Here is a 21,708-nt window from a genome sequence, read left to right on the forward strand (position 1 = left end):
AAGCAGACTCTATTTAGCTCTAACTTTTAGAATAGAGACTATATATATAGATATTATATATACTAACCTCTTAAGCTATAAGGCTAAGTATAGAAGACGTTATTAATTTTTTTAAAAATAGAGTAAAATGCTAAGAAAAAGAATTTTTCTTAGTATCTTAGTTTTCTATATAATAAAATAATCTAAAAAGATAGAATATAGTTTTTATATACTAATAGTGTATAAAATAAGTTTTAGAAGTTAAAATATACTGTTATAGCATCTAATATACTAGATTACTTAGGCTTAGTACTAAATAACTACTTTCTTCTATAACTTCTTTTAGAAATTAGCTATAAGTCTAGAACTTTCATAGACTATGTTTTTACTTATAAAATATAATATATTAAAGTTAGAAAGAAATACGTAAAGATTTAGCTTATATTACTAGGGTTTAAAGTTAAGCGAGCTCTTCTACTTTACTAAGCTCTAACTCTAGTAATACTAGGCTTAATTAGGTAATTTTTAGTGCGTTAGAAAGCCCTAATTTAGAGCTTTCTAAATATAAAATAAAATCGTGGAATAGTCTAGAACTCGTAGAGTTATAGAGAAAACTATAATGCTAAGAAAAACTAGCTAGCTTAATAACATAGCTGGCTTAATGATTAGTTACGTTATAGAGTAATTTTATATTTTATATATAGTATTTATAATACTAAGAAAAAGTAGCTAGCTTACTAATATAGCTAGCTTACTAATTAGTTACGTTATATTAGTAAGTTAATATTAAATAAGAGATGTTAAATGCTATAGCAGCGCGTTAGAGGCTTTGAAATTAATATATATTATAGGCAGAAAGAGCAAGCTAAATTCTGCCTTCTTAGTAACTTAATTCTGTATATTATTATTAAGATATTTTTATAGTAATAGAAAAAGAAAGAATTCTTAGCAAAACTAACCTATATAATAATATAACCTACGTAATAATAGTTTACGTTACTATTTTAAGTGCTTTATAACTAATAACTTAAGAAATAGCATTTTAGGTATCTAAACAACGCATTAGCACTTATGATATAGAACTAATAGAATTTAGCGCAAAAACTACTACTTACTAGATAGTTATAGTTAACAAAGTTATTAAATGCTTATAGGATCTTTTTAAATAGGTTATCTCTAGGTTTCTCTATGTTTATAGCAGCTCTAGAACACAAATCTATTAAGATGTTAAAATAAGATACTTCGTCTACGATTTTATCTCTTATAGAGAAGACTATCTATTATCTCTCTCCTTCTTTAAGTTAAGCAAGAGCTTATTCTGTTAATTAATGTGCTTTGCAATAAACAGACTTACTGCCTTTGCGAAATAATTAGTAAACGCTAAATTTAGCAGATATCTTTTCCTTGCATGCACCTTAACGTTAGACGTTGTTAACGCATTTACATTATTTGCACGACTAGGTATCGTACAACTTAGATCGTTTAATATTTGCCTTATGCAAGAAGATAGAGTTGCACGCGTCTAGAGAGTTAAAGACTGCGAGATTTAGCGCTGTGCGAACCTTGCTGCTATACACCTGGAATTGCTGCTAGAACCAAATATGTCGATCTTGTTTGACCCCTAACCTTCTAACTCGCGACTTATCTGACATGACCTTAGTCTTTCACCATATATCCAAAATAAAATCGGCGCTGGAACACCGATTCCTATACCTAAAAACCCAAGCAGTGAGTTTCCCCATCCGTAATCTAGACTGTTATACATGACTGGTGCAAAAAGCGGGAATCCAAACCCAGCCAGGGAGCGTAAGACCATAGTAGCAGCTGTTGCACTTGCAGCATATTTTGTGTATGCATCAAAGATGTATGCCTGCGTGGATTGAAAACAAATGATCGTTCCAGCCGCATATATACCTGCCCCAATATTCGGCATGACCCAGTGACTTCGTTCCTGTGCGCTCCAGCCATACCAGAAAAGCCCAATCGGAACTAATGCCGCACCGACAAAGATAACCGGAACGCGAAACTCGGGTTTTTCACGTCCATTATTTTTCTTCTTGAGATACGCATAGACTGCGTTGTGAAATGGGACGGCTATCTGGGCACCAAGAAAGAGACCAATGCCGAAAGAGATATAATTCAAGCCACTGGTACTAATGCTCTGGCCATAGGTGTCTCTCCAGAGGCGCGGAAATGTAGAAAGCATCAAATAGACGACACCGTTCAGGTAGGACTGATAAAGTGCCATTACTTGGACGATTGGCTGCGTGAGAATGAAACGAAATGGCCGAACAATGGCATTGGTGAGTACCCTTGCAAGCCTATAGTCATTGTCAAATTCGGTACAGAAGTCCTGACCATCCGTTTCCTTGCGTAGCTTCGCAGCGCGTTGTTGTAGGATTTTTGGGGCAAACGACTCTTGAAGGAAGAATACTGCCGCAATTTGGATGGCGGCAGAAGCAGCAGAGGTGGCCCAGAAAGTCCACCTCCAGGTAGTATACTGCGCCATAAAACCCCCAGCGATTGGCCCGATTGCAGGTCCCAGGAGTGGAGTTAATGAATATATGCTCACTGCTTGGGCTCTTTTCTCAGCGTGGAAGCAGTCGCTTACTACCCCTCCACCTATAGCAAGGGGAGCACTTCCACCCAGTCCGCTGAGAAATCGAAACACAAACATCTGCTCCTTCGTCTTGGCAAAGCCGCAACCAATGTTGAAACAGAAAAACCATGCATTTGACGCCTGCAGAACGGGAACACGCCCATAGATTTCGGATAAGGGTGCCAGAAACATTGGACCCACAGCATATGCGAGAACGAAGACCGATATAGTTAGCTGGCCTTCGACTTTGCTGGTAATGTTGAGGTCTTGCATCATATTTCCGAGTCCAGGAGCTACCATGGTGGACGCTACAGGTGGCATCAAGGTGAATGCAGAGGCGATCATAGTTGTCGTTATCTTCTTTCGGGTAGTCCAGTTTTTCGGATGTTGGGGGTCCCGATCAGACCACTTTATCAGTACTCGGCCTTGTACACTTTGACTGGGATCCCGATCAGGGTCACCGCTTCGGGTTCTGTCAAGGCGTCGTCCACCTGCATAACTGTGAGATTCATGACTGCAACGAAGTGGTGTAATCGCCTACATACCAGCGCTCTGTGATAGATGAAAACAGTGATAAAGCCTTGCTGCAGTCATGGCAAACGAGACAACTTATTTTCTGGTGCTTTCGCCAGATTCTCCAGGTAGCGAAAAGATCGAGAAGCTGGCGTTGATAATGTAGAGAGGTGAAGTTAGAAGAATATTTTATCGTATATGGCTCTGGAGGAACTAATATACAGCTTACAAGGGCCGGAGATTGTCCGGCATTTTCATATACTTCTGAGGGTCTGTGTGGTCTCACCGATACGATCCAGCTCAACTTATTTCCATCGGCACGCTATACTCCAGAGTTGTCAACAATCAAGCCGATCGGCGGCTTGATTCGCGAACGTGCCATGCTGAGGGACTTGCAAGTCTGCACGGAGCATGTTATAGAACGTGCACGCCTTAACAGGAAACAAAAATAGCTGATCGGCTTGATTGGCTTGATTGTTGACATGTCTGCTATACTCAAACCGGACTTCCCGAGTTAGAACAGAGAGGGGTGTCTAGTTTTAACTACGACAGGTTAGAGCTTGGCAGTCTTACTTATTATCTATTCACTAGCGCAGTAGTTTACTTTACTGCCCGCCGAAGAAGGCAAGGTAAGCCAAAATTTCCAACGGAATCAGTCCAAGCTCTTGACCTCCAACTAATACTGTCAGTCGATCCGATTGAGCCACGGAATATATGGCTAAGCTAGTCGCTCCATTTGCCGGCAGAAAAGCTATCGGGAATTCTAATCGGATCTGTGAAACCAGAAAGGCCCTGAACAGGGTTTAGCAGTTTCGCTAGCGTTACTGCGAAGAAGAACGCTAGCAAATGCCAACTCTAAGATTCAACAGCATTCAGATGTGCAAGGTACTCGCCAAGGCAGTATCCCGCCCAGTACGGGTTAAATTGGCGCTAATGTAACTAAGGTACATTATAGGAAAGAATGCTCATACTGCGGCAATGCTTTGATGCTAGTCGGATCAAAAATTATATAAAAACGAGCACACATCATCCCATATAATTTCCATAAAACACCTACAGCAACATCATGGACGTACTCAATCTTCGTAAAAATGACTGTATTGTTCTATTACTCCCTCTATTCATCTTCTTAGCGATTTCTATTCACTATTTCAAACTCAACAAAGCTACCTCGGTCTTATCCAGTTCTCAGAATTCGAACACTGTTGATCAAAAAGTTAGCAACTTGCAGAAGAACAACCCGCGTGCTAGCAAAACAAAACGTTATCAAGCAATCTTTTTTAAGCTACAGAACCTTGAAGACTTTCCGGATGTGGTGGAAGCGGCACGGGATGAACTTTTAGCGATGTTTTCGCGCGGTATTTCGTTTGGCATGAAAGAACCGCAGCAAGGCATCCTGTCGATACCGCATTATGACTCAGAGAGGATCTGGAACTTCATTGAGAACGAAAACGAAAGAGTTATGACACAATGGGCCGAATATTTGGAAAGTCGAAAGCTGGGACATGGTCCACAGCTGTTCTCTACCCTGGAAGGGGCTCGGGTTTGGCTGACCCAACAAGCTCCAGTAAAGTTAGTCGACGGCGCCTGGCTTTCTCACGTACATAAGATCACCACTCCTTTTGCTCTTCGGGGGATCACCAAATACGCGTGGCAAATCTTCTCTGAAGAGCTCGGCGACGGCGATATTACAAAGCACCATGTACATCTTTACCGACAGCTTTTGGCAAATTTCGGATGCCAACTTCCAACAAATGACACAGCGGAATTCATATCTCCGGGCCGATGGGAAGGGATGGAGAATGAACATGCATGGGAAGCTGCCGTGGGCCAACTCACCATCTCGCTTTTCCCAAATGAGTTTTTGCCCGAAATCCTTGGCTTCAATATGCACTATGAACTCATCACACTCGACACTTTACGCGCGGCCTATGAGCTCAAAGCTCTTGGGATCGACCCCAGCTACTTCCTTATTCATGTCTCGATTGATAACGCGGATTCTGGACATGCTGCCATGGCTACTCACACCGTGATTCGCTATCTTGAGGTAGTCCGATCTACTGAGGGCGAAACAGCTTTGAATGATGCCTGGAAGCGGATCCAAACAGGATATGCTATGTCTCATGCTTTGGGTTCGCATTCAACGCAAAAGCAAGGTGACATGGAAGCTCCGATCAGCACACTGCACATCACGGTAGACGAAGGCGTCACATCGCGAGTAATTGATATCATGAGGTCCAAGGCATTGGTGTCACACAAGTGCCACCTTCAAAGTCGGGCGCGTATTGGAGGGCGGTCCCTATCTGAATGGCTCGCACCAAGCATATGGCAACAACCAAGCCCTCAAAAACACTTGGAGTTACTCACGGAGCTGGGCAACGCCAAGCCATGGGTCATTGCCGGAGCGAGCAACAAGAGCCTGCTGATCAAGGAACTGCAGTGGAAGGGACGCATGTTCGGCGCTTTCACGCACAGCGAGGTTGTCACCATAAGAGAATGGATAGACTCTCTAGGTGTGGGCATGGATTCCTCCGTATATTGGAAGTTCACCTCCAGGAAACCAGTAATGTCCAGGGATGCTGTCATGATGCTTGATAACCCTGCTGTTCACCATCCAGTTGTATTCTCCAGTCGAAACAACATTGACCCCTCAGGCCTCGAGGCATCTTCCGACAGCGAGAGCTCGAGAACCATTTCAGAAATTTGGACCGAGCCAGAAGCCTTTACCTTATCGCCTGATCTACAGTCATCCAACCTGCTACCTCTCTGGTTTGCGCATATTGGTCTATTGGAAAACGCCATCACTACACCTTCGCAAACAGCTCTTCCTCTCTACGCCAGTATATTGCGCCTCTTACGTGCTCAAGCCGGGTTTTGCATTGAAACGGAGATTGTAGCTGGTATGGATGAACTGAATAGGTCTTCATGCCTAAGTCTTGTAGACATCGGCCTCGAAATTCTGTCTCATGCCGACACAGCGGGAACCTCTCCACCCACATGTTTGAATGACATTATAATGTTGGCTGAGACAAAAGGCATACACGGGGAAACTATTAAGCTCTCCAAGGATATGTTATACTGGGCATTGCAGCCGAAGAAGAACCTGAGCTGGCTTCTCGGCCTAGCTGTGGCCTTTTTGCCAGTAAAAAAGGCCGTTACAAGAGCACCAGAGCTTCTGAGCAAGGACACTAGACTTGTATTAGATGGCATTGTCGAGAGGGAAAAAACGTGTCTGATGGACTGCGTAAATGTTCTGAATGACAGCGATGTATCAGAATGTGCGCGATTCATCCGCGGTTATCGATATGGCTCAAGCGCTCTGAGGCGCTGTCTTCCAACACCTGGTCATCAGAAATAGAAGAGATCGTGTCGAGGAACTTAGTGAGAGGCCATGGTTGAGCTTTGGAGGGAAACAATAGATGCATTGCATGTGCTTCTCCTTGTTCAACAAAGTCCGGAGAGACAAAACATGATGATCTTCTCAACTGTATGAGCCAATCGAGCCGGGAAATTTACATGCCACTATGACTCTTGTGACAGGGGTAAATTTCGGTATTATAGATCAATCCATCATCTCGGCGTAAAGTACAAACTACAAAGCCGCCGCTCTAATGTGCTTAGAAGATTATGCATTCGTTTTAGCAAGTCCCGCAGCCATTGCAGAGATGAGGCGAGAGTGTCAGGGTTGGGGATGATGCACTGAACACTCAGTGGGGCATATACTATGGGTACGGGCAAAAGTATTGTAGTTGGGGGCGTGGTCCGTGTAATCGGCATCGACCCCTATTAGCGACAATGTAAGCAGTGATCTTTGCCCGTAACCACAGTATAGCACGAATCAGTGATAACGTTATGTGCGGAACACGGTAAATCCATCCGGTAAATCCATCGCCGCATCTTTGTTGGCGCTGAGCATGGCCGGCTCGGCCCGACTAGTGCAGGAAACTGCCGATGAGCTTGTGATGCTACAGACTAGGGAATGTTGCGCGAGCCAAACCGAGCCCAGTGGGTATATGTAGTATTAAGGGGTTATATCATGTGCGGAACACGGTAAATCCATCCGGTAAATCCATCGCCGCATCTTTGTTGGCGCTGAGCATGGCCAGCTCGGCCCGACTAGTGCAGGAAACTGCCGATGAGCTTGTGATGCTACAGACTAGGGAATGTTGCGCGAGCCAGACCGAGCCCAGTGGGGTACATGTAGCACAAATCAGGGGTTATATCATGTGCGGAATACGGTGAGTCCATCGCCGCGTCTTTCTTGAGGCTGAGCATGGCCGGCTCGGCCCGACTGGCGCAGGAAATTGCTGATGAGCTTGCAATGCTAAAGACTACATAGGAAAGGTTACGCGGGCCGAACCGACCTCGGCTAGATCCGGAACCTACGGAACCAATACTGCGAGTTCAATGGACAAGGTTTTTTCCACAAGATCTGCACTATGGGAAGTTTATTCGGTCAAACTGGGGCTGGATTTAGTGGAGCTACTGCAAGGATGTGATGACAATGAAGTAGTGATCTACAAGGACTTTTCGACGACTTGGTAGCTATGCAGGATGCAGCTTTCTCGTAGCACTACGGTCCGACTACATTTTCTTGCACCTGATCAGATTCAAGAGTTGCTCCGAGATCCGGAAGACTGTTTACATGATTGACTAACTCAAATAAGCAACCTCAAATTCGTTTCCAATTATACACTATTAGCTTTCTTTCTCCCATTCTCATCAAGACAAACAACACACGGATTTTTTCATCATTCCAACGAATTAATGAGAGCTGCGATGAACACCAATTCGTCCTCCGAAAAGTTTGCTGCACTAGAAATCATCGACTATGAAGCTCTGAAACGGAAAGATCCGATTGAGATTGAGAAGCTCATTCATGCTGGCAGAACGGTTGGCATGTTCCATCTTGATCTTCGTGGTCCGTCTACCAAGGCGATATTCGAGGACATGCCCGTAGTGTTCGACACCGCTCAATCCTTTTTCAGACTTCCTCCAAACTCAGTGGAAAAAGTTGAGAGTCTTCGCGAGGGAATGGAAAGAGGGTATTTGAAGAGCAATTCATTCAACTCTCTGATGCTGACTTCGTCTTCTAGATATCATGCTGGCAAAGGATTCGAATATTACGAGGTTGGTAATTCTGATGGATCTATTTCAGATGACTGATTAGTGTTTACAGATTGCCCGCGATGAATTCCAGCTTGGCAAATGGGTCCTACCGGCCACCTTCAGGCCACAAGAACGACGTATCGCCCGCACAGTTCAGATCTTCAACAACTCCGTCCAGACGATACTCAGCGAATTGTGTGCCGCCGAAGATATCCACATCTCAGAGCTTGGTGATGACCCTACAATACCTAGCGATACAGCATTGAAGATCGTATATAAACCTCCAATTCATGACGCGGGGAAGGTGATTCATCCTTGGCATACTGATTTTGGACTCATCACGCTGCTCTGGTATGATGAAGAAACTACACAGATACCGATATATGATGGAGATGGGTCTCAGACTCAAGAGTGGCAGACAGTACCGGTAGTGGAAGGTTGTGTTCTTATTAATATTGCTGACTGTCTTGCGTCGAAGTCTGGAGGTCGTCTGCATTCTACTACTCATCGGGTTGTGGCTCCTCCAGGGGCTAAAAGGACAAGAAATGGAATCATATATCTTCTCAGGCCATACAATATGTAGAATATGATAAGTTGATATGACCGATCAGCGAATACTTAGGTGCTCTAATCCGTTAGGCGAATATGTGTATAGTTGATGAGCTTTTGCCGGTAGCATATTATCTACTTAAGAAGGTCTTATAACATCATTTGCAACTTAGTCTATACATGGGTTCTATTGTTTTGAGAAGAACTCTCGAGGTTAAGCCTACAAGCTTCATAGAGCTCGTTGATGTTAGTCAGCAAGGAGCCTACGTACTTTGTTATTACGATTGATCTGTACAAAATTTGTCTTAATTTATCCTTGTTCATTTTCACTCAGCCGCGCGATCTACAGAGGCATGACAAGTTATAATGATCAAACAATAGTTATCGCCGATCTCTGCAGGAGACAAGGTGCAGTCCAACTATTCTCTAGAGCCCCTGAATTGCGATCTTGGCTTTAGAGTCTAGACCTTTCAAAAAAGAGGGGAATGTCAACTAGAGGAAACACATGGAATTTGAAGGAAATTAAAGGGGATTGTGCTGAATGTCGGAGTCGATAGGCATACATGGTATAGAATGAATCCTATATATAGCTTGAGATAAGGACAAAGCATTATCAACATACCTTTCTACTCGAAAAATACTTCTATACAAAAAAGACTTCAGTGCCCCAAAATGAGTCATATCAAAAATCTAACCAGTGGCTATGATCCTCATTTATTATCGGATGTTGATCCCATGGTAAGATTTTCAGAATAATCTGGATGTAGGCATAAAACACGTCTGACAATCATCTTAGGCTGACCTTCAATATGAGGCTCATGGACAAGGCACAGTAACGTTTGATGCAAGAGTCCATTCAATATTGGTTCCTGGACAACCAGACGAAATCAAACTTCAACTCAGAGTTTCACGGACTTTCCTTACAGCCAATATCCAGGTTACGAGTGTTAAAAGCTCAGAATGGAAAGATGCAAAAGAGATTACCAGGGAGTCTTTAATCTGTGTTACAGGTCGCTTCGAACCTACCAAGCGCCATGGTCATTACATGGATTCCCAAGATGACACCTTAACCCTATCGCGTGAACTGTACGTCACTGGTATCAACGTTATTGCACTGGCGTCTCCGGACATTCTTTTGCCGCAACAGGATCGATTCCCTAGTCTCGAAGAGCAACTCAACAATCGCATCATTGATGTGAGACACGCAGCCTCCGGAGTAATCTTTAAACTGCACTCCGGCATGTGTCAGTTGATAGTCGAGTTCCTGTGCTCGAATGGGTTTTACTGGATTCACACACCTCGCATCATTACTGCTACAATTCCCGGTGACAACGAATACTTTCATTTGCCATATTTTGGAAGGGATGCATGGCTATCGCAAAGCTCTCAGCATCACAAGCAAATGGCACTCTCGATGGATATGCAGCGCGTTTTCGAGATCGGGCCTGTTTTTCGGGCTGAAGTCAAATCTTGCGAATCCTCGAGACATTTGACCGAGGTAAGGAGTTATTCGCCGTTCGATAGTTTGAACCCCACCTAAAGTACCTTTTGAGTTTTCGCTAAGGCCTCATCTGCTCTAGTTCACAGTACTCGATGTCGGCATGGTTTTTCAGAATGATTACCATGAGGTAATGGAATTGATCGAATCCATGCTGGTGTTCGTTTTCAGGGGCTTGCAGCAGCGGAAGCAGTACCGGCATCTCATTGAGGCTTTCATGAGTCTATACCCATCAGCAAGAGATTTCAAAATCGGTCTCGACGAATCGGGAAAAGTGCCCCGCATCACTTTCTTAGAGGCCAAACGCATCTTGAGGGAAGAGCTTGGTTTTGAAACGGAAGATGACAAAAACTTCACGTAAGTAATTGATACCTTTTATACCGCCTTTTCGTAAGCTTCAATGGCTCATAATTTCGTACAGTGATGAGGAAGAAGCTGCTCTTGGTCGTCATTTCCGTACTTCGCCTAGTTGGGGTGGCACGGACGTATTCACAATCGACCAGTTTCCAGCGTCTATGCGTCAATTTAATTCTCAAGCGAACCCCGATGTTCGAGGTCTTTCTAATACTTGGGATACTATTGTCAGAGGACGAGAAATATGCTCTGGCAGCCAGCGTATTAATTCCTTTAATGAGCTGTGCGAGGCAATGTCTGCTGGTGTTTGTGGCCCGCCATTAGATCCAAAAGCCGAAAAGTGGCAATCTTACCTGACCGCTTTCAGGACTGGTATGCCACGTCATGGCGGCTGCGGACTGGGGGTCAATAGGTTGCTTCAGGGGTTCTTGGGTCTCGACGACGTTCGCGAAGCTACGCTATTTCCAAGGGACATTGGAAGATTAATACCGTAGCTTTAGTTTGTTCTTGATGGCATGACACACGAATCATCCCTAGAGATGGCACGCGTATATTGCATATCACAGCATATATCAACGATGTACATGGAAGAATCTAGTCTTTCGGATTCATTTTCTCAACAAAATACCAGAGGATGTATTCATTCTTGTATGCTAGTCCTCTAGAATGTTTGTGCTCAACGATTGTCTGTTTTCAAAACATACAAGGATGGAGCGATGTTTTGATATACTGCTCAGAGACCCCAAGGACTTCAGCATCGATTATTGCAGATTCCATTCGCCCAATATATTCTTTTCTGATTTTACCATCCTCGCAATATTCAGGGACAACGTATACCAAAACATTGCGAGCTACACTGTTTTCAACTTGATACGTCTTAGTACAGGTACAAACATGGCATGGAATACTGCAAAAAACATACATGTATTCTCCTTAGTACGCTTTTCGTTCTTCAGACGGGCTTGCCAAGATCCCAATGGTCCTCCTGCTCCAACTTCGGCCCGATACATGGCTATTTCTTCGGCAATTCTGGTCGTCTTCTGTCTTTCGAAAGCGAGGATTGATAGTTTCTCGATGTTGATGTCGATTTCCTTTTCCACAAAATATCCCTCTGAGATCTTCTCATACTTCCGCAAAGAATCTAGATCACGTGAGGATACAATGAAAATGAGGCCCTCGACAAAATCTGCATCATTTCCTCTGACAATATTTGCGCCCCCACGGCTGTTGATTTGCCATTTGTAACCTTTCAGTCGGCCTTTCGAGTAGAGAATGCTCTCTTCACAACGTTGTGCCATCTGCTGAAGATGCATGTTACTCCCGTATGTGAAATAGAACCTCCCATAGCTGCTATCCTGTGAGGAAACGGCGTCATGTGTGACAGAAGCCATGTTCAAGTGCAATTGACGATGAAGTAGCCTGGAGAGGTTTGTAGTGAGAATGTTCTTGCCGTAACGATCCGCTTTTGTATTGGCGACATAACTACCAAACCATTTGGGGGATAGTCAGGCTTTCCTGTCAACTGGTTTTCCATGCGGTATTCGGTGCAACTAGTACAGGGAGTGCTATGGAAAGCTGTATCCTCATGTCGAATTCAAATTCAGCTCCGTGCCCGTGATGTGTATGACTCAGGGATTTAGATAAAAATCTCATTTTAACATTCGCGTTCTTTTTTTTCTTTGCTTGATCCGCAAAAGCTATTTCAGCCTTCTCGTAAAACTACACTTCGGAATATGGCTCAACAGATGCCCTTTCAGTGACTGCATTGAGCAACCAAGCACCCTGCGCAAATGCACAGATGGGCTCTGGTGAAGCTCTCCAAAGTGTACCCAAAAATTGACCATCCGACATCATAAATGTGCCTACAAGATATCGGAGAGGCCCCGTCGATAAGTGGCTTTTGTTGTTCTCATCGCCTACGAGACTTTCTCCTATAGCTGAGACCATAGGAAAACGAGGCTGGTCAACTACTCGCTGTAGCACATATGCTCCTGTGCATTCGTTGGCTTCTAAGAGGTCACAAAATTTCTCCTTTGTCGGGATGTCAGTCCCAAATACTATCCCTTTGCCCTTTCCACTGGCGATAGGCTTCAACACCCAATTGTCCTTTGACTCTTTACCGTTGCGCAGCTTTTCAATTTCCTGTAGCATGTTCCTTGACTTCGCTATGTAAGTTTGTGCTAAACCCTGGCTTAGGCACTCTGATTGTGTATGTGAAAGAACCCTTCGCTTGGACACGAGATTATCCAACTCGGAAAGGATAATAGCAAGCATGCGTTTGTCATGTGCCAGGAAAATACTGCGAAGATCATTCACCGAGCGCAAGGCGAGTTCTTCCAATACATCCTTTGGTAGGTTGATCAACTGTGCCTGGCGTGCCTCGATGACTATAAGATCGATTTGCATCCTTGTGTGTGTTTCGTCCTGGTGAAAGAGGTCCGAGGCCGACGTAGTTGCGACGAGCTTGCGCCCTGACGCAGAGTTGGGATCGTGTTCAACACTAAGGTGTTCCGGTCGAACAAATCGAGCCTCACCCAGCCCTTGTTTTCGGAAATAGGAGCTCATGTTGATGAGGTCCACATGCTGGATATTTTCACCATGCAGAAACCAAATTACTTTGTATGGGGAAAACTTTCTTTCGATGACTGAGTCAACCTTAGACGCAGAAAACATTAGCCATTGCCCAACTCGTGATATCATCAAAAACTCACTTTTCCGACTGTTGTCTGGAAGATAGCATGTTCGGACATGTGTCTCGAATGAAAAGTCTCCAAGGTAGATGCGACAATATAGCCGCTCAGAGGATAGCGGCAATTGATCTCACACACCTTGAATGGCCCGAAATCGCTGGCTTTGGTGGACGTCTTGTTGAAAGCGCTTGGATTGTCGCTGATCAACACATCAGGTCTCCAAAAGCCACTAATCTTTCGAAATTGTCCCTTGGGGCCCTTTCTTTCGCTGATCCAGCGAAGTACCGCCTCTGCTCTAGGGTCTAATGGCATTCGTTCCCAGAATCTTGCATCCGAATCATCCCACCATCTATCGATGATATCACATACAGCTAAGTGAATACTCTCGCATAGTTGCTGCAGCTCGCTCATACGACTCTTTGGCAAGAAGATGGGGACTGGTTGAGTGGCCTCAGCTAGACCGGCAGGCCAGGGGCCTGAATCTCGAAAGACTGTCTGTAACGCACTCCCATCCACTATCGAAGATATGGAATCGTGGTTGTCGTTCAATCTAGCGCGATCAGGTGAGGTAGTGGAAAGATTAACTTGAACAAACTCAGGAAGATCCATAATGAATGTGCAAAGAACATATGATTTGATACGAATTCTGAATCTGAGACAAGATTGAAAGCAGATTTCAGATTTCGACTAACAGGAGTGCGATGGCCGTCCCTCCCCCACCCCGCCAAAAAAAAAAACCTGTATAGTTTTTATTAGTCATTAAGCCCATCATCAACTAACTCAGGGATCTCTGACAATAGCGCAGGACTTGGAGATGTGAATATGCCGCGTAAGCTTCCTCGGATATGCAAACATGTCGGCCCGTATTTGTTCGGTGCTAATTCCTGAGGCTTGCAACATAACAATCCTGCAGGTGACATTGCATCACTAACTAAACTAAGTAACCCAGCGGCATACTACAATATGCATCAACCATTGCTTTCCTTTTACGGACATGGCGCATATTTGATGGGAATAAATTCGGCAATCAATCCTCACTTCTGATATTCCTCGCCCATTCAAGCTTGACCCACGGTGCATTTTCTAAATACTTTGTTCAAAATGGATTCCAACTCAGCAATCAGTCAATCGAGCCTCCCGCCGCAGATCAATCAATACCGGGGACCTTACAAGCTGGAACAGATATTAGCTGTTGCAGGAATACATCCGTTCTATTCCGATAGCCGAAGCTCAGCACCTGGATATGAAGAAGTGGCCAAGGCACTAAAGGCCACTCCCGGTTCCCCTACAACCTTGCAAAGTTTGCCTATCATTAAAAAGGAAAGGCTTGCTGAAATTACCAGGAAAATGAGCCGGAACACTACGGAAGGCAGATCGTTCCGAAGCGGAGCTATCATTGGTATCACGGGAGGCGGCAGCGGAAAGGGCGATCCCATGCCCTTTTTTACTGATGCACAAGAAACTAGAGCTATTCGAGCGTTTGCTGGACACCTCCTAGTCCAGTGTGGTATTGCAGGTGATGGCGATTTAGCCATTGTACTGAACACCACCGGAAATTTGTACAGGTGAGCATTTCTACCCACACTTTCGAGGTTTCATTCCACTAAATAGTTCAGATCATTGAGCATTGTATCGGAGACCTTAGAACATGCGGGAGTGTCTACACTGATGGCCGGACATAGTATGGATCCAGACCGTCTCGTCAGGACTTGTCAGCAGCTGCAACCCAACGTCCTTGCTGGGGCCCCCAGTCAGTTAATTCAGTTTGCGCGTCACGTTTCGAAAACGCACGCCAGTATCCATTTCGATAAAATAATATACACGTCGGAGATGCTTCCAGTTCAGCAGCAAACTTACCTCAACCAAGTGTTCGGGGGTACTCGCGGACCGTTATTCTATGGAGCCATCTATGGAAGCGCCGAGGCAGGACCATGGGCCGTCGCCAACCACACGTTTACCGGTCATCATGCAGAGTTTGTGGACCTGATATACGACGAACGAGCGATGATCGTTGAAATTGTGCCGGCTGCATCAGAAACCGCCGATCAAGGTAGAGGAAACCAGCTCGTCGATACGGTCCCTCATGGCACTGCTGGCATCATTGTCCTCACCTCTCTTCAAAAGCTGCGCCACCCACTAGTCCGATATTATACGGGAGATATAGGCTCCTTGCATGATGCAACTCCCGAGATACGCGCCTCTGTTGGTGATGGTGCTGGGAACCTGAGAATTCTGCGATTCTATGGACGAGATCGTGCGGAATCCTTCAAATGGCAAGCAAACTTTTATGAGATCAGAGCTGTTGAAGAGGTCATGAATACAGCCAACTGGGGTGTTTTTGATTGGCAGATTGTTCTCTACATCAACAAAGACACTGGAGAGCATACCATGGAGGTGAAGGTTATACGGGAGGAGCAGTCAGCGGCCATCTTGACCCAATCACAACTCAGATCTGAGCTTTCGGCATTTTTCAATGTGTACCCGAAGGTTGATCACCTTTTTCATCTCAGATCGGTTGGACTAAGAGACATGGTGCGGAGTGAGACGGCTGGCAAGATCATCCGATTGGTTGACCACACAAAATAGGAATTCATGGAGCTGGAAGGAGGCTATGTGCATTCGTATTGGAGCGTGGGGGATGGGGGAGAAAGGCCGCATTACAGGAGGAATGGGAAGCATACTGTGTCTTGTCGTCAAGATGGACATGGTAAGCTTCACCCCGGTTGCATTAGTCGTTTGAAATTGAAGTTATCGGGTTCCTAAGTGTGAATCTACAAGATGCATAATTCGGTCTTTTCTCGGCGCCGAACAAGTCCGAGACTGCTGAAGGGTGCCCAAACTGAGTTAATGTTGTTATGATCCATGCGTTCAAACACGCGGTGAGACCTCAAGACCTATGCCAACTGTTGGCTATGTCTCATACAAACACTTTCCGCAGATCGCCAGGACTTCAAGACGGGCCGTATCACAGTCTAGGGGTCTTTCTTAGGGATGCTAGCACGGGCAACTCGGATACATGCATGCCCCTTGTATTCCATACGTCAAAGTCAACAAAATCCACATAACAGTCAGTATAGCCATTTCTGCACTATCCGATTGGTGTGCTCAATGGACCTGATTCTAGTGCCTCCCATGTCGAAATGGCTGCCAAGATCAGCCATGTTGGGCCGAGCTTCCGCGATGCAATGACTGGCAAAGAGGGCACCCACATAGCCTTTTGAGGGGTTTACAGCGCAGAGAACTGGGCAGCTACGAGTCAGACAAGTGAGTCGACTCGGTAGAAAGTATGACCTTTTACTGCGCTATAATTCGCGTATTCTTAGGAGAAGCGTATGCACTTCCTATATTTGTCGTGTTTAATCCTGTGACAGGCTAGGGAAGTTCCAACCCCGTTTTCTCATCATCGTGATGGCCATACCAATGTCAGGCGTCCCAGCTGAAGCCGCAAGACGCATTGTGGAATCTTTTCTTGATGACGATCTTGATCCAAAGCTTAACCTCGCTACGTAAGTTAACACTATTTTGTGTCATTCCCATCAATAACTTCTTAAGATTCTCTACCACTGGTTTTGATGAACTGCCGGTCGATTTATTATGCGAAACGTTGCGGAAGAACATGTCAAATCAACACGAGTATAAGGGTATCACGAAGTGCGTAGGTCCAACATAAGGGTAGTTTTGGAATGTTAGCTGATGTTGAAAGGATTCATCGAGAGTGTGCAAACATCCTTGCAGCACTCTGGAATGGTGGAGAAAATGGAGAGAGACCAGTTGGCAGTGCTACGACAGGCTCCTCTGAAGCTCTCATGCTTGGATGCCTGGCTATGAAGAAGCAGTGGCTAAGCAAAAAACGTGAAGAAGGAGCTGACACATCTCAGCCAAACATAATCTTCAGTTCTATTGCTCACGTGGTCTGTGCCAAGTTCTCTCAGTACTTCGATGTTGAGGCACGAATACTTCCAGTCACACAGGAGGCAGGGTATGTTATGGATACCCAAGATGCTGCTGCGATGGCCGATGAAAACACTAGTAAGTCATTTATAACAAATCTGCAGTAGTGCCTTTTGTGATCTCGATCAATATAGTTGGGATAGTTGCTGTTCTTGGGAGCACCTACACCGGTCACTATGAGCCTGTTCAACAACTTTCATACGCCCTTGATGATCTACATTCTCAAAAAGGGCTAGATATCCCAATTCATGTCGACGCTGCTTCTGGAGGTCTTGTAGCGCCCTTTGTTCAATCGAACTTGACATGGTGAGCTTCCCTCGCTTTGTGTCATTCTGCACGTATCACGTAACTCAAACATATCAAGGGACTTCAAACTCAAGAGAGTCCACTCCATCAATACATCTAGTCATAAATTTGGCCAAGTCCCAACCTCGCTTGGATGGGTGTGTAGCCGCAATACACTGATTCGAGAGAGTATCGGCTGATTCTCTCACAGATCGTGTGGCGCGACAAGAGTTGCATTCCTCGGGAAATGATATTTGATATTGAATACCTCGATCAAATGTATCAGTCCTGGACCTTGAGCTTTTCTAAACCAAGTTTCCAGGTGGTCCTACAGTATTACAACTTCGTTCGAAACGGATTCGATGGTTCTGCAGAAACTATCCAAGACTGCATGATCCGTGCCAGGGATCTAAGTATCATCCTGGAAGACTCTGGGAGATTCAAGTGTATCACAAATATTCCCAGGTGCGAAGAAACGAAACAAATTACCAACGGCACTCGCACACCAGTTCCCTTACGTATTCGCCAGCATGTCCATGGAAACACGACCAATGTATCCAAAACTCATAATCAGATACAAAGCAATTCCTCTGGACTACCTGTAGTCGCATTCACTTTCAGCGAGGGCTTTCTGTCCTCGAATCCTAGAGCACAACTTTCTGTCATCTCAGAATGCCTTCGCAATCTTGGATATTCTGTTCCTTGTAGGTACACTTCTGTAAAAATAGATAATGGAAGAGCTAAAAGTACAAAAGACTGCAACATACCCCTCTTCAATAGACCACTTGGAGTACTCCGTATAGTTATCAGGCCTGATATTAAACAACATATCCTTGATCGGTTTATAGTAGATCTGGACAATTGCGTTCGAGGATCATACCCCCCGGATATCAGTTCTGCGATGTATTAAATGTTTAGTAGTTAATGCAATGAAGGATAGAAGAGAAGACAAATATAGTGTACTTCTACCTCGAGTAGTGATCTAACCTTCGCTAAAGATAAGCTCGTCGCTCTCAGTGGCATGGCGAGGACCATGCAGCGCATTCTCAAAGACGGATATGTTGGGGGCCTTTGGGAAAAAGACTTCGTATTCCATTTGACATGGAGTGCACAACGACGGAATACCACTAAAAATAAACGACCCAAGGAATATCTCGCACCGTCTTGGTCCTGGGCATCTATGAACTGTATAGTTAGGTATCTGGAATGGTGGAAACCATAAATCACGAGGGTCAAGTCATTCGCAACCTTAAAACAAATATACATATCGAGCACGTTGGAGCTGACCCGTTTGGGCAAATTACATCCGGCCATGTTTTTCTAACAGGTCCACTGGCGGAGGTCGAATTGAGCAAAGAACTCGAACATTTACCACCATGGACACAAACTTGCTGCATTCAATGATCCCGATGATTGGCCACGCGACGACGGCGACGAAGACGACGTAAACTTGATATTGCTCGGATTGTATTCAGTCTCTGCTCCATTGTCATTAGAGGAGTACTTTGAAGCCACTGGGATCTTGCTGAAAAAGGTTCCAGGGTCAGCAACGACGTTTTCGCGTGTAGGATCTTGTTGCATATTTGACGCCAACAAACATCCCATTCCTGACTTTGAGGGTAGATTGAACACCGAGCACTCATCCACAAATTCAAAGAGCTTCATATCTGGATTAGCGCGGCCAATGAGAATCGGCTCTTTGCCTGACGAATTCTTCGATCCTGAACGCGGATATACCATCACAATCATCTGAATCCACAGAAAATAGCGTGTCAATACCGAGTTATGCTTGCTAACAACCATATGTCAACACTTGCTTGCGTCCACACTGTCTTACAGACTCGGAGACTATCGTATCCGCGCCATCACTATACCACTTCACACTCGGAGGCTATCGTCCTCATGCGTTCCTTACATAATTCTCTCTGGCTAGCCAGCGCGTGGCAAAAAGTCCCATGGACACAACACACAAACATCGATCCTGGCACAACAGCACAAAAGCACTGCCAAACAATCTCACCAACAGCCGTAGCACATCTAGCCAGCAACACGCATATGCAACCAAGGCCACACTACTAACGCTACTCGCAACGATTGAAGCACATATCAAAGCAACAGATCCAAACATCCTCACTCTGATCGTTGTACATCATTTTCCAAGCAAACACCCGATCAAAATCCCAGCATGCCTCACATCTCCTTCGCTAGAACATCAATCCACAACAAAACCCCTGACATCCGACCCCAAACTCCACCGCTATAATGAGAGCCCACCCCCTATCCTCCCTCGACCTCCAATCGCACATGCGCAACTACGGCCGCTACATCACCATCTTCCCCTTCCCGTACCCTCACCGCGCCGACGCCGTATATCGCGCCCTGTGCACGAGGCTGACTGCAACGTTGAAGAAGTTTCCGTTCTCTAGTGGGATGCTGGATGTGCATAAGGGAGAGTTGAGACTGCTTTATGACAGCGAAGCAACGGAGGAAGAAAGGGTGGATGAAAGAAGCATGTAGGATTCTCAACGCCGAGTTTGTGAATATGGTTATGGGAATGGGGCATGAGGAACTCTCAGCAAAATTCTTCGATCCCTCACTACTCATCCCATCCTTCCTCCAGTACCACCACGGCCTCGACCCCAACGACTCCTACGCCACCAGCCCAACCCCCTTTTATCAAAACACCCCTCTGCCAGTTGTGGCCACCTAAGCCGCATTCATTCACGGTGGCATGATATTGAGCGTGTGGATGCATCACTGCGTGGCTGATGGCACAGGTTTAACTCGGTTCTACAAGGCCTGGAGCTCGAACACGCGAGAGTTGACGGGCAGTATGGATGCGAAAGCGCAGGATAGAGAAGGCGGGAATGTGGCATATGCGTTGGATGAATTAGCCAAGTCCTCTCCTCCCGAGACGATGACTAGAACTTTTACCCACGAGTACAAGCACACCGAGAAACGTGGAGTATGTTATTTCGATGAGGACTTTTTGCGCTTCCAAGCGAGCCGCATATCCTCCTTCTCATCTACCCTCTTCCACCCCTTTCAGCCCACATATCCCCCTTGACCGCCCTAATCTCCCTCCTCTGGTCTCGAATCCTCCTCTCCCACCCCTGTTCGCCGCCCCCCCCCCCCCTCCCCATTTCCATCCACCCTCGCCATCGTAGTAAACCTACACCCCCACCTCGGCCCACCCTTCACACATCCCTCATACGTGGGAAACTGCGTTCTGAGCGCCCGATCAATCACCCCTTGCCCCCCTACCGCTTCGATACCAGAGCTTGCAGGATTGATTGCTGAATCTCTGCGCGAGTTTACGAAAGAACATATCGCCGCACGATTGGCGATGTTGAGGGCTGATCCAGGGGTGATCGATAACCAAGATCTGAGATTCGGCAGTGGAGGGCGGGATTTGTACACCACCGACGTGCGACGGCAGGGTGCTGGGCTGGACTGGGGGATTCTGGGGAAAGCGAGTGCGATTCGAAGGATTGGGTGGAAGGGCGAGGGGGGGGGATGGTAGTTTTGCCGCGGACGCAGGGCGGGAAGGGGGATTAGGACGTTACGATTTGTCTTCAAGAGAGTGTTGTGATAGGGGTGGAGGAGAGGATGGGGGGCGGTGGACTGTGTTGTTGGTTTCATCGCTCTGGGCGCTGAATGTCCGTTCTTCACTGGCTCCAAATGCCTTGGAAGGGTTGGAATGATGGAGTTGTCTGCCTTCTGCGCGGGCTTTTATCCGGTCGGCGAGCGTCCAAGGAGCTGCAACCGCTGAGGTGGCGAGCGCTGCCGTCAGGAAAGCAACGGAGAACTTCATGATGGCTTAGTGATGGTACTAGAGTAGATACAAAGAATATCTGGAGATCCAAAGGTAAGAGAATAGACCAGCTCTGGACTCTACCGGTAGTAGAGGAGATAGACCAGTGGTGCTTGCACTCCTTTATATCTGCATCCTCGCAACTCGCGTATACATCCTCGCAGATAGACTTCTGGTACTCTAGCACCATGGCAAATCTACAGTGGCCAATGATACCTTCCTGATAATATTTAGCTTGATGCAAATCCCCTGAAAACCCACTCGACTTCCAGGCTCAAGCTTGGAAAATATACTGGCACTTACGGAGCGCTAGTGTTCCGTGAAGCTACTCATGCCTTCCTAGTCTTGTGTATGTCGAGACAGCAAA

At 45.8% G+C, this 21,708-nt stretch overlaps 11 protein-coding genes across 11 annotated transcripts; 6 read left to right on the plus strand and 5 right to left on the minus strand.

Moving 5' to 3' along the window:
* Positions 1-1,643: 1,643 nt before the first annotated feature.
* On the minus strand, positions 1,644-2,878 carry SNOG_15427 (hypothetical protein; the record flags this gene model as incomplete). The annotated part of the gene is made up of 2 exons (XM_001805523.1): positions 1,644-1,692; positions 1,743-2,878. The coding sequence occupies 2 exons, from the start codon at positions 2,876-2,878 to the stop codon at positions 1,644-1,646; spliced, it is 1,185 nt and encodes a 394-aa protein (XP_001805575.1).
* A 1,558-nt stretch (positions 2,879-4,436) lies between these two features.
* Positions 4,437-6,449, plus strand: SNOG_15428 (hypothetical protein; the record flags this gene model as incomplete). The annotated part of the gene is made up of 1 exon (XM_001805524.1): positions 4,437-6,449. The coding sequence occupies one exon, from the start codon at positions 4,437-4,439 to the stop codon at positions 6,447-6,449; it is 2,013 nt and encodes a 670-aa protein (XP_001805576.1).
* A 1,421-nt stretch (positions 6,450-7,870) lies between these two features.
* SNOG_15429 (hypothetical protein) lies at positions 7,871-8,631 on the plus strand (the record flags this gene model as incomplete). Its single annotated transcript, XM_001805525.1, has 3 exons — positions 7,871-8,221; positions 8,271-8,471; positions 8,563-8,631. 3 exons carry the CDS (start codon positions 7,871-7,873, stop codon positions 8,629-8,631), a joined length of 621 nt encoding a protein of 206 aa, XP_001805577.1.
* Positions 8,632-9,421: 790 nt separating this feature from the next.
* SNOG_15430 (hypothetical protein) lies at positions 9,422-11,095 on the plus strand (the record flags this gene model as incomplete). The annotated part of the gene is made up of 4 exons (XM_001805526.1): positions 9,422-9,487; positions 9,546-10,247; positions 10,330-10,604; positions 10,669-11,095. 4 exons carry the CDS (start codon positions 9,422-9,424, stop codon positions 11,093-11,095), a joined length of 1,470 nt encoding a protein of 489 aa, XP_001805578.1.
* Positions 11,096-11,195: 100 nt separating this feature from the next.
* SNOG_15431 (hypothetical protein) lies at positions 11,196-11,992 on the minus strand (the record flags this gene model as incomplete). The annotated part of the gene is made up of 3 exons (XM_001805527.1): positions 11,196-11,260; positions 11,408-11,467; positions 11,524-11,992. 3 exons carry the CDS (start codon positions 11,990-11,992, stop codon positions 11,196-11,198), a joined length of 594 nt encoding a protein of 197 aa, XP_001805579.1.
* A 328-nt stretch (positions 11,993-12,320) lies between these two features.
* On the minus strand, positions 12,321-13,900 carry SNOG_15432 (hypothetical protein; the record flags this gene model as incomplete). The annotated part of the gene is made up of 2 exons (XM_001805528.1): positions 12,321-13,184; positions 13,313-13,900. 2 exons carry the CDS (start codon positions 13,898-13,900, stop codon positions 12,321-12,323), a joined length of 1,452 nt encoding a protein of 483 aa, XP_001805580.1.
* Positions 13,901-14,392: 492 nt separating this feature from the next.
* Positions 14,393-15,877, plus strand: SNOG_15433 (hypothetical protein; the record flags this gene model as incomplete). Its single annotated transcript, XM_001805529.1, has 3 exons — positions 14,393-14,856; positions 14,974-15,041; positions 15,159-15,877. 3 exons carry the CDS (start codon positions 14,393-14,395, stop codon positions 15,875-15,877), a joined length of 1,251 nt encoding a protein of 416 aa, XP_001805581.1.
* An 822-nt stretch (positions 15,878-16,699) lies between these two features.
* Positions 16,700-17,552, plus strand: SNOG_15434 (hypothetical protein; the record flags this gene model as incomplete). Its single annotated transcript, XM_001805530.1, has 3 exons — positions 16,700-16,797; positions 16,995-17,320; positions 17,347-17,552. The coding sequence occupies 3 exons, from the start codon at positions 16,700-16,702 to the stop codon at positions 17,550-17,552; spliced, it is 630 nt and encodes a 209-aa protein (XP_001805582.1).
* Positions 17,553-18,509: 957 nt separating this feature from the next.
* Positions 18,510-18,841, minus strand: SNOG_15435 (hypothetical protein; the record flags this gene model as incomplete). The annotated part of the gene is made up of 2 exons (XM_001805531.1): positions 18,510-18,705; positions 18,792-18,841. 2 exons carry the CDS (start codon positions 18,839-18,841, stop codon positions 18,510-18,512), a joined length of 246 nt encoding a protein of 81 aa, XP_001805583.1.
* Positions 18,842-19,789: 948 nt separating this feature from the next.
* SNOG_15436 (hypothetical protein) lies at positions 19,790-20,237 on the plus strand (the record flags this gene model as incomplete). The annotated part of the gene is made up of 2 exons (XM_001805532.1): positions 19,790-19,908; positions 20,045-20,237. The coding sequence occupies 2 exons, from the start codon at positions 19,790-19,792 to the stop codon at positions 20,235-20,237; spliced, it is 312 nt and encodes a 103-aa protein (XP_001805584.1).
* An 852-nt stretch (positions 20,238-21,089) lies between these two features.
* On the minus strand, positions 21,090-21,341 carry SNOG_15437 (hypothetical protein; the record flags this gene model as incomplete). The annotated part of the gene is made up of 1 exon (XM_001805533.1): positions 21,090-21,341. The coding sequence occupies one exon, from the start codon at positions 21,339-21,341 to the stop codon at positions 21,090-21,092; it is 252 nt and encodes an 83-aa protein (XP_001805585.1).
* Positions 21,342-21,708: the final 367 nt, after the last annotated feature.

Source organism: Parastagonospora nodorum, assembly GCF_000146915.1.
Source record: "Parastagonospora nodorum SN15 chromosome Unknown scaffold_38, whole genome shotgun sequence".
NCBI classification, from domain to species: Eukaryota; Fungi; Ascomycota; class Dothideomycetes; order Pleosporales; family Phaeosphaeriaceae; genus Parastagonospora; species Parastagonospora nodorum.